This window comes from Lepisosteus platostomus, chromosome 3 (assembly GCF_059453375.1).
Source record: "Lepisosteus platostomus isolate fLepPlt1 chromosome 3, fLepPlt1.hap1, whole genome shotgun sequence".
Lineage (NCBI taxonomy): Eukaryota > Metazoa > Chordata > Actinopteri > Semionotiformes > Lepisosteidae > Lepisosteus > Lepisosteus platostomus.
In genome coordinates, this window is record NC_142613.1 from 12,594,584 (window position 1) to 12,606,435 (window position 11,852).

The following is an 11,852-nucleotide window of genomic DNA, read 5'->3' on the forward strand; positions in this document are numbered from 1 at the left end:
TCTTGTTTTTACTCCTTTAATTCCTGGACAGTCTGAAGTCCTTCTCTTCCCTCTCAGGCTGTGTTTGAAAGATGTTTTCTATTCAATACTGTGTGAGTGAGAGGTTCTGAATTAGTGCCAATCCCATCAGGCCTCATTGCTGAGTGGGGTTTGCATTGGCTGCTGGTTATAATGATCCTTACGCATGCAGAGTTAGTACGGCTGCCTCGCAGTTCTGGGGCCCTGGCCTCAATCCCAGACCCCAGGGTACTGTCTGTGTGGAGTTTGCATGTTCTCCCAGGGTTGAGTGGGTTTCCTCCAGGTGCTGCAATTTTCTCCCCCAGTCCACAGACAGAGCGGTAGGTTAAATGGCTTCTGGAAAAATTGGTCCCAAGTGTGGGTGCCCTGTGATGGACTGGTGTACCACACCTTGCATCCGTTTGTTGGAATAGGATTTGACACCCCCGCGGCCCTGTAGTGCAGGGGTTCGTGAACCTCTGGGGGTTCAAGAGGGGGTTTGCAAGAGTGATGGAAACGTCAAGGTCAAATTAAATAGTCCTATTAAATAACAATGGAATAAGAAAAATAACAGTAATAGTATTTTACAAAGTGAAAGAAACATGTTAAGGGGGTTGCTTTTGTCTGTTTATTGAAACGTTTGATTTAGTTAAAATGTCAAGGGGGTACTTGAGGCAAATAATTTAGGTTGAAAGGGTTCAGCTGATAAAAAAAAAGGTTGGGAACCCTTGCTATAGTGGATAAAGCTGTTAAAAAATGCAGGTATCATTATTAATCAACTAATTAGTAACTCTTTAATAGTATTAACCTCTTTATCCAAGGGATGGTGGGATTATGGAACAAGCTAACCGGTCTTGTGGTTGATGCCAATACAATGGCTTCTTTTGAGAAGCAGCTGGATGAGATCCTTGGATCAAATAAGCTACTAACTCCCGGACGGCCTCTTCTTTGTGACCTGCCTTGTGGTCTTAGGAGGTCCTCACGATACGGGGCAGGTAAGTCTAAAAATTGTGAAAGCAATTGTTTGTTTTTTACATAGGCTAGCACAGGTAGGCAAACCTAGCAATTGGAAAAACAAGTGTTCCTCCTGGCCTACGGAGGACTAGTTTGAAATCTTCAGAGTTTAGGGGATTTAAGGGTGCAGAGTAAAAGTTCACTGCCGAGCAGCCTGCAGTTCCCCCGGAGCCCCACCAGTGGGCTTGTCCTACACACCCCTACTCTGACCCCTGCTGTGCAGCATCGGCGTAAACCTCCACATCTGTGTGACTAAAGACTTTGTCATTTCAGTTTCTTCCCTCTTCGTAATTCTAATAATGCATAGCTTTTTTGGGATCGGTCATGGGAGGTATGTAGGGGTGGAGCCCTTTGGTCCAGTTTTATAAATGAATACCCTGACGGGTAAGAGGTTTTAATAAAATGCAGTAAATGACTTCCTGTTGTGCCTGACTTTCTGGTGCTTTGGGGTTTTGGTTTTTATTCTTTATGATAAGGCTATTTGAGAGAACCATCAGCTCATCCAGCCAGACCTCGCCATGCTTTCTCGGTCTGGGGCAGTCAGAGTGCCTGTGACTCCCTACCTCAACTGCAATACCAGCCCACCCCCTGGCCCCGGCGATACTGGTCCATGCTTATACAGCTGGGTGCGCTGGAGTTACTGGGGTAAAGCACAATACCTCCCTGAAGGTACCTACAACCCCACAGTCAGAAGTCCAGGGAATCATTTACTACTTGAGGTAAAACCACAGAACACCCAGTTAATAGAATTATGTATTATAATTTATGAATGAGCTGTAAAATTTAACAAAAGCCTTTTTTAATCTAAAATGCCAGTCCCTATAGCTCTTAAGGACTATAGCCTCTGACTTAACTAAAAAAAATCACCAAAACACACAGGTTGGATTCTTTCAGTTTGATAGCTCCTGCAGAACTGCAATTAATCATTTTCTGGTTTCAGTTGGCAGTACCTGTTCTTTCAATTCAGATGATTTAGGTGTAGCAGCTGGGAAAGCAAAACCTAACACCTCTGTCAACGGGGGAGAAAAGAAGCAGTGAATGAATTTTAAGTTATGTGCACTGATTGGATAATATTTCCCAGCAGGCAAGTGTCATCACCGAAGAGATTAGTATACTGTACTTCTTTCTGGCCACACACAAAGCATAGTACTTTATCTTCTTCTTAATGAAGATGAGCAGGAAACCCTTCAGAGAGAGCACAGTGGTTTGTGGGAAAGATGTCAGTGCAGCGGTGTGATCTGTTCAGTGCTGTGGGAGGATCAGCGCTGGTTCCAGGAGCAATGGAAGTGCTGTGTGGGATTTGGGATTGCCTGCTTGTTTGAGAGTACCCCTATGGGTGTACAGTTCACACTTTGTTACTGATTGGTAGTTGATTAACTTCTTATCCCCCTAAGAGTTATGGGAGTAGGGACCAAGCTATGCATCCATGTTGTCGAAGTCGGGCCTTTTGGTTTCTTTCATGGAGCAGCTGCAAGAGATCCATTATCTTCCCACAGTGAGAAAAGGCTGGGACCAATGACCCCTGCAAAAAAAGAGAAGGGTTGAAAATGATTTATTAGACGTCAGGCTCGGTGGAGGCAAATATAACAACTGAGAAATGCTTCAGTGTTTTTCCTGCCCTGTAGAGGACCGTTTTGGACTTTAGAGGATTTAGGTATCAAGCCGAGGAGCAAGGCACACTGCTGGGCTCTAAACTGGGCAGCATCAGCACAAATGTGCAGCTGTTTGGGACTCCGGTCTTTGTCATTTCATTTTCATTCTCTTGTGTCCTGCTGGAACTGAAAAGCTTTTGGGTATTGTGCGTTTAGAGAGCAGCCTCTTCGTCACACTGGCTTGGGAGGAATGTGTCCTGTTGGACAGTGTTTAATCGTGTTTTTCAATTCTTAGTTTCGAAAACTCTAAGCAACACAAGACGTCAAAATGAGCTAATGTTCGTGCCTCCTGAATGACTGCTGTTCCCTTGTGGAATGATTCTGATTAAGCAGCTGTCTAGAGGTCGTCTTTGTTAAATAGCCCTTCATCCTCTACGATGGATACAATGGGGTGCTGCAGGTTCTAGTGTCCTGTGCAGTCCACAGCACTGTTCCTGTTCTATACATCCATGCCATTTCTAGCTGGGTGTTATATGAGAGTGATGCTGCTTGCATCAGCAAAGTTGATACTCGGGGAAACGGCTGTTTCATCCATGTGTATTTCTCTGGGTGTGAGGGTAGTCGTGACTGGACTCAACAGGAGTGTTGTTTTCTGTGAAACTAGGAGAGGACAGTATCTGACTGCGTGCTTGATTTTGTGACTAGACCAATGTTGTTGGATAAGAGGAATGGATAAAACACAATGAACGAATTCCTGTCATTCCTGAGGTTCTAGTGCCAGGCGGGTTGGGCCTTTGTCTTTCTGTACTGTGTTCAAGAGATAATTTCATTGGAGACACAGGCAACTGGGTCTGGGGTTGGGTCATTCAGTGCAGGAGCTCCTACAGCACTAAAGCTCGTGCTCGCAAGACCTGTGACGTCAGTTGCAGTGACTCCTTCTTTCAATTCAGACGATTAAGTTGCAGCAGCCAGTAAATCGAAACACAAGGTTGTACTTTCAATTTGACATTGATCTGCGAAAACAAGAAGATCGTGAAGCTGAACAAACTTTAAAAGTGTTAGTGTGTACGCTGATAGTATTAAGTTTTCCCAGCAGGCAAGCGTCATTACTAATGTGATTAGTATGCTTATTTCTGACCACACAAACAGCAGAGCACGCAGGATGAGGTTCACCTTGTTAAATAATTCATCCTATTTCCAGCGTAATAAGAGAAGTAGGCAACTGTAAGAAATAAACAGTAGTTTTCATATGTAGTTGACAGAAACAGCCGTACAGAATTGAGGACTAACAAGGCTGGAAAAGCAGTGATTCTGGGAATGTCTCACACTCCCAAACAGGATTTCCACACCGATACCCCTTTAATTCAATTGCCCCTTTAAGTAACATTCCCCTTAATTCAATTGGGAAAGCAATTTCCCTGCTTGATCTGCAGTGTCACCCAGGTGGAGGAACTGCCTTCAGTGGTAGATGAAGTGGTTCCTCTGCTATACAGTGCGTAATACACTTTCGGGATCCATTGGGATAAAAATCTCTATACAAGTCTTTTACTGTCATTGTTGTGTACTGATGGCAATTTCACCTCATATTTCAAATCCAGAAAACTGCCTCGATCACAAAACGTAGTTCACAAAGGACAGGAGGCCCCACTTCTCACCGGCTTGGTTTCAGGAGCGAAGCGATCTGCAGATTTCATCCAGCCATTTCTTTAAAAGAAACTATGAGGCAACATGGCTGGGGAGCTTGTTTCATACACACACCCAGGTAAACAAACACCTGTCCTGAGCTTTAAATGCCCTGTGCCCTGGCATGCTGTTCATTTGAAGGGCAGCATTTGCTTTTTTCGGGTCTCCAGTTAATGGGGGTTTTAGAATAAACATCTCATATGGACAAGGTGTGTGTCAAATTAGTAAGTGATGGAATGCATGTAGATCTGAGGGCTTGCCAAATGGGAGTGTGTTCTAGGAAATAATTATTGGTTCCTCCAAGGAAGGGGCATGTCTCTAGGTGTTATAAAAATCGGGTTTGCGTGGACACTCTTAGACCCAAGACTACACAGACGAGTATTTCTTGATGTTCCATTACTGTAAGTACTCTAAATGCCAGGCTGAGGTTGGGGAGATTGGAGACATGCCTATAGTAACAAATTGTACTGGGTGCTTTTTTTAGATCTGCTTTGCAATAAATAATTGTTTAGGAACAGGTAAATGGCAATTAGAATGGGCTTTGTAAACATGGTGTTTATTAGAAACAGGGTGCAGTTCAATTAAAAGCATTATTAAATTTGAGCATAATTCATATAAACGAAATTCCATATTAATATTTCCATATCCTTGTTAAATGTTCAATTGTATCCAGATTACTTCTTTGTAAATATACCCTTTACACTATTACCTGTCATTTTTAAAACTTGAGTGCCTTTGGATGATTTGATTAAAAGTAAATGCACTATATAATGTTTCTTCTACTGCTGGTTTGTGATCTGCAGCTACAGTAGTTATAGATAGATACTTTATTGATCCCGTGAGGGAAATTGCAGTGCAACAGTAGCTTAACAGACTACACAGCCACAGTGTAACTAATAATACAATACATACAATACAATCAGTACAGTGAGGGGTGCACTAAAAGAGTTACTCACAGTCCAGGACACACAAAGAACGACCTAGAACAGAACAGTACGCAGAAAAATCGTATTGCACATACAGTATAAATATAAATATTGATGTAAATATAGATATAAATATAAATGTATTGCACGGGTCCCTGGCATATATTGCACAAAAAAAGGTTGTAAACGGGAAAAGAAAAAGAACAGATGTGTCAGTTTACTGTTCAGTCCAGAAACAGGTCACTGTCAATGTTGCCTCTGCCCAGACGCAAGGTGGATGCGTTGTACAGTCTTATGGCAGAAGGCAAGAGTGACCTCCTGTAGCGCTCCCTGTCGCACTGTGGATGAATCAGTCTATTGCTGAACGTGCTCTTCATTTCTGCAAGCCTGCCATAGAGGGGATGGGAGATAGGTTATTGCTAGATAGGTATTTTCACTTTGAGTAACCTGGTTTGATTCCTGTTTAATTCCTGTGGAATATGTCAGGATTGTAGTCATTCTTCACATATACACTGGTTCTACTACAAAGTTACATTGAAACTAAACAGTTGATAGTGATGCTATTGCTATTTCTATCTCACAGCTGTTGGATCCTAGGCTTGCTTCCAGGCACTGCACCTTCTCTGTTGAGTTTACAGTTTTTTAAATATTTTATTTAAGAAAATGGTAACAAGACACAAAAAACAGCAGTTAGACAAACAAAAAAGCTCAAACTTGTTATGCCATTTCATAGTTTTCTTGGTGAGATGAGAAGAAACTCACAATCTGCATTGGAAGTAATCACAAAATGAGTGGATATATAAAACAATCAGGAATCTGTACAAAATTCAAGTCTCTCAAAACATTTCAGAAAGGGACCTTGATCCTATGGAATCTCTCTGGAGTTCCTGTCCTATAGACATGGATCCTCTGTTGTAGTTGAGAAGATCATTTCATCAAGCCAGCTCCTGAAACAGGGTACAATCACAGACTCCCATTCTTTAAGAATATTTCGTTTTTGCCACAATCATTTTGTACATTAATGCTGATTCTTTTTCCATTGAGAGTCTAAGAGTTGCCTCTGAACACCCAAGGAGTGCCAGTTCAGGATCCGGGGAAGATTCTTCCCAAACACTTTTGTGTACCACTGAAATAATTCTTCCCACAGTTTCTATACTGTACCTGGGGACACAGCCAGCAGAGGTGTGTGAGAGTCTCATCAGGAACCCTCATCAGCACCTGTCCCATACAGGAGGGACTGAAGGAAATATCTTGTTCAGTTTAGTTTAGAGTAATGCAGTCGATGTGTCACAATGTATTGTATGATCTGGTATCAAACAGGAATAGAGCACCAGTGAATATTGTTCAAACTCTCTTCCCAAACCTCATTAGAAATGTCACTATTGTGTTCCTAGACCCAGCATCTTTCAGGTGATTAACAGACCTTTGTGTGCCTAGAAAAAGGAAACGAGGTGTGATATTCAATATCCAGAGTTGACAAGATCATAGAACAGATTGGACTGGGGGAGATTTTGAAATTGAGGCACTTTTTGCTTATGCATCCATTTAATTTTGTAAATAATGTAAAAAATTTGATTGTGAGAGGCCATATTTGTCTTTTAACTTGTTAAATAATGCGAATTGCTCATGTAATAATAATTATAATAATTGCTTACACTTATATAGCGCTTTTCTGGACACTCCACTCAAAGTGCTTTACAGGTAATGGGGACTCATTCATCTGGGGACATACAATTAGTCTTTTTTTAAACACAATATAATTTTGTGAAGGAGTAAAGGAGTGCTTGTAACAAACTGGAGCACAATCTGAGGTTCTGGGTTATTTGTACACTTTTTAATCTGATTTAATATTCTGAGGGTGATCCTCAGAATAACACCTGAGCTGTCATTGTATTGGGTGACTCAGGATGCAGGGAGAGAGGCTGTAGTGCTGGCTTGTGCTTCCGTGTCTCAGCACACAGGGGTGTTTTGTCTGTACCAGAGTCCTGGGGGAAAAAAACAGTTTGCCTGTTCGTCATGTTTCTTACATTTGCAGCCCAATAATAATGATGAAAGACAGGAAGAGCTAAACCTCCTGCATTCTCTGGTTGTTGCAAATGAGCTTTTAAGATATGTGACGTTGAGGCAGGCAATGTCAAACAGCAGGGGGCGATAAAGGACAATCTTGTCTTGTACCCCTGTGCAACAAGAGGCAATCAGACTTGCCATAATTAGTTATTAGTTATAAGACCGAAACATTTAAGTATCACAAACATGTACATCCATTCAATATGATCAAAACCTTTGGAGTTTGTATGTTTTACCTCCATCTTTGTAGGTTTACTGCCTCTTTCCAAACATATGATGTTTAGGGTACTTGGCATCTCTAAATCATTCAAGAGATACCTGTCTAGCAGCTCTCAATCTTAGCTCTTTGAGCCCGACATGCATCAGATCCAGTACAGTAGGAATCCATGGGTGATGAAGTGTTATTACTAAACTGGTCTAGACTCTATGGGGAAAAGTGACGTTGCCACACCGTTGTTATTGACTATAGCTCTAGCTATATATGGACGATATTACTATCCCATTACTTTACTGAAACACCCTTGCACTATGGTTTCATTAACAGGATTTAATAAACAGGAAACTAAAATGTCAGAACAATGCTGCTAAGCAACACTGAAACCAGTTTCTCTACAATGCTGTTTATGAAATATGCTTTTTCTTTTTAAACGTTGTAGGACATTGCCAGGAAGAGACACCAGAAAGGAGCCAATCTGGTCCTTTGGGGGAATTGAGACCTCACTGAGTGCTTAATGGTCAACAGAAAAGCTTCTTCATTAAGCCATGGCTGAGCAGACTACAGAAACATTGGAAATGGCCAACTGTGTCGAACACTTGGACAGTCATTGTAAAGACATAACTGCCCTCGAAACCGCCGTGAAGGATGTAACGCCCTGCCTTGAAATCTTATGCCCAGAACAATATGAGAGGTCCGATGATACCCAAAAGCTTTCCACTGCTTACTTCTACAAAGGTGGACAAGCCCAGTGGCTCAACTTCCTAGCAGAGACGGAAGAAAAGTCACCTTTCATCAAGAGGGATGCCTATAAAAGCTTGATCTGCCTAATCGAGAAGCACCGCCAACATCACAGAAGCGTATCGTTTGTTAACCTATGCCACCAGCCGGGAAGTGGTGGAACAACTTTAGCCATGCAGGTCCTGTGGGACTTCAAGGAAGAGCTCAGGTGCGCTGTCCTAAAAGACACAGATGCAGAATCTGAAGACATCGCTCGCCAGGTGACCAAGCTGTTCAATGCAGGAGGAGAAAAGAACTTCAAAACTGTCCTCCTACTTGCCGACAACCTAAAACACTTTGAAAAACAGCAACAGAGCTTCTCGCACAAAATAGCTGAAAAAGCTCCCAGCACTACCACCCCTGTGGTGATTGTGTTGAACTGTAAGCGGGATGCCCATGTAAAAGAAGCAGGCCATTTTGGCAATTGTGTTAATATTCTTGCAGAGGTTTCATGCCAGGAGCAGGACATGTTGGATGAGAAGCTTGATGTTATTAAGAAACAACACAAAGACCACAAGACATTCTATGCTTTTAATGTCATGCAGCAAAACTACAGTTCTGAGTATATTCAGGGGGTGGTTGAGAGTGTCTTAGAACAAGAAGTGCTACCATATTCACGTAAAACCCAGCTCTTCTCATTTTTAGCATTAATGAACACTTATTCCATTGGATCATCTCTTCTAAAATCAGATTGTGAGACGTTTTTAGGGCCCCCAGATGCTATTTATGGGGGTCCCCCATTTGAAGACCGAATGAAGCCCCTTTCAGCTTTTTTAATCACTTTCAGAAAGCAAGAGAAGCTCATTGAGTGTGATCATGTCCGTCTGGTTCACCATAAGATCGCAGCCGAGTTCTGTGAAAAGCTGGCCAGCAAAGGCTGGACAAGAGGCAAGGTTATGGAAAACTTGCTTACAACATTCAAGGGAAAACGTCAGTTGTTGCAGGAGATCATTCGAGAGATGCTGCAGAAAAGGTTACCAGAGGCTAGATTCTCAATGCTGATTGAAAGCATCCATAAGGAACCTGGAGCTAAGTGTGTGCCCATTTTACAAAAGGCAGCCTCCATATTCGGCAAAGATGCAATAATTTCACAAGTTTTAGCCAGGTATTATTACCTTAGGAAACAAAACTATTTGCTTGCAGAGAAATGGGCCAAGGAGGCTAAGCAGATAGATCCAGACAACTCGTTTGTGGCTGATACCCTTGGGCAGGTTTATAAGAAGCAATTAAAACAATGTGGTGTGGCTCCTGTGCCTCAAAAGTTAGAATTACTTTTGGAATTGGCAAACAAAGCTGTTGATGCCTTTAGAGAGGAGCAAACTCTGGCCGAAAGTGAGAAAGCAGAGGAGTTGGAAAACAATGGATTAAGAAGGGAGTCAAGCATCTACAATACCAGTGGACTCTTTGGCCATATACAGGTTGCCAACAAAGTGTTCGAAGTTCTCACCTCTGTTCATCCATCAGAAGACATGAAGAAAGTCCTAAGACGGGAAATCGAGATCCGTTCTCTCACAGAAGTGGATGACAGGACAGTGAAAATACTTCAGCAATACAGACGACTGCTCTCCAGGTTGAAAGATGATGTGGAGAGGATACATGAGTTTGCAGACCATTACCTCACGTTTTCCAAGCCAAGCATATTAAAAGATGACCCTAAGCACTTCCAGGAAGACGTGAGTACGTGCTTTTCTAATTACATTGCTTATGACAGGGTAACCATGGAGGAAGGATGTGAACGTCTGAGGAAGCAACTCGCCACAGGGACAGCTAAAATTAATGATCAGGTTTGCAGTACCCTTCTGAAGATCGTCTGGAGATGGGTCAACCAAATAATCCCGCAGGAAGAGCTAAAACCCACTCTCCGCAGTTTATTGGAAAGTGAAGCGAGGTATAAACCCGCAGAGCTGTATCTCCTGGCTTTCTTATCATTCTGGCCACCAGATGATGACAATATCAACCTCAACTCATTCGTCGACGAGACTGAAAGATCCTTCCAGACTCAGTACAGCAAGTACTATCGATCCCGCTACATCGTACCTCTTTTCTTCCTCGGAAAGGGAACAGGAGTGCAAAGGATGATTCAGAAATCAAAGATTGACGAATGCCTTCATTGCCCCCGAGGGCAAGTCAATGAAAAGTGGAGGAATGGGGAGGTGTGGAGAAACACACAGGTCTCTGCACTCCTAGAGCGTGTCTCAGGGGTCATCAAAAATCGAGAAGTGTTTGCCGTCTACAATAAAAAGAAAATCAAGGTGAATCCTGACAACCCTGCAGAGGTGCGAAAACCCAGTAGTATTACTTTCTTCCTTGGATTCAACATTAAAGGACCAGTAGCATTCGACATCCAATATGTGAAGGTGAAGAAAGGCACAGTGACTACTGTGGACAGAACTACATCTTGCCCTTAACTTGCACTTGTCCAGGAGATCTTTGACACCCAAAAAACACCTTTGTATCTTCACCTTTGTTACTTTGTTTTGGTTTTGGTTTCCTAACCTATATCTATTTTTTGTCATTTTTGATTAATCCCTTACTAGTTAATATAAGTATCTTCTAATGTTGTTGGGAAGAGTATTTCTTCTTAATCAAGTTGGGGAGTACATCTTTCTTTGTGATGAGGAGGATTATATTACAGAAAGTTAAAGAAGACTTAAGATTCAGTTCTTGAGGGTAGTTATTCATTTCATGGGCTCATGTAGTGTAGTTGGAATGTTTCAGAAAAAGATGGGGGAACTTCTTTACACGAAGAACTGTGGGAATATCAAACAAGTTTCCCAGTTGTGTTGTTGAAGCCGGCTGATTTTAAGAAAATGGCAGGAGAATCTCCTGAAAATCTGCTTGATTCAGATTCTCCGGGATCAGGGCTGGTCTAGTGCTGCTAGGTTCCTATACAACTGATTTATGGTAAGCGTAGTTTTTTATTTACTAATGACTGTTTAGATTACAGGCATTATGAGTTACTAATCTACAACAAAGCTTCTCACAATGTTCTCCAGTCTACACCTAAATATTGATTAGAAGATCATGGGGGGGGCACCTTGATGTATTGATCAACTTACCCCATACTCAGCTAGACAACCTACCTTTAATAGGTGTGGTTGAAAAAAACTTTACCTTTATCTTGTATAAACTTTACAGAGGCTGAAGGACACACATCTTCCTGAATTAATGGATGCCGATGAACTCTTATAATGTCATTATTTATCATGTTAATGGTGATTATTGTTATTTGACTTGCCAAAAGGTACATTGGGACACAATAAATATTGACAACGTTTCTCCAAAACATGATTTGCAAAGGAATGGTGTCTACATCGGTAATTTGAAGAGTATGCTTATTCAAACTGCATATATGATATGATTTATCTGTACTAGTTTAACATTTTCACTTTTTTCAAGAAGTTTCAAAACAGAGGTGAATGGTGACACATGCTCTTAAAAAAGGCTTCTAGCAAGCAAACAAGCTAAATAGGGGTGAATGGCTTCCTTTGCAACCTTTCTTCTGTCCTTATGTTAAATCCTTTCAAACCTTCTCCATTTGTAAAGCAGGGATGTTGTCCCATTAAACATTGCAAAGTA

General features: G+C 41.8%; 1 protein-coding gene across 2 annotated transcripts; it reads left to right on the top strand.

Annotated features, from left to right (window-relative positions):
- The first annotated feature begins 125 nt into the window (after positions 1 to 125).
- On the top strand, positions 126 to 11,559 carry LOC148674418 (sterile alpha motif domain-containing protein 9-like). 2 transcript variants are annotated; one of them, XM_088627066.1, is made up of 2 exons: positions 126 to 4,687; positions 7,936 to 11,559. In XM_088627066.1, the coding sequence occupies exon 2, from the start codon at positions 8,042 to 8,044 to the stop codon at positions 10,679 to 10,681; it is 2,640 nt and encodes an 879-aa protein (XP_088483192.1). In that variant the 5' UTR covers positions 126 to 4,687; positions 7,936 to 8,041; the 3' UTR covers positions 10,682 to 11,559. The 2 variants fall into 2 exon arrangements, with proteins under 2 accessions (XP_088483192.1, XP_088483193.1); XM_088627067.1 differs by having other exon boundaries at positions 126 to 4,365.
- Positions 11,560 to 11,852: the final 293 nt, after the last annotated feature.

Bases quoted from the DNA above. Each gene is read 5' to 3' on its own strand.
- LOC148674418 (XM_088627066.1), top strand. From the start codon at position 8,042: ATGGCTGAGCAGACTACAGAAACATTGGAAATGGCCAACTGTGTCGAA.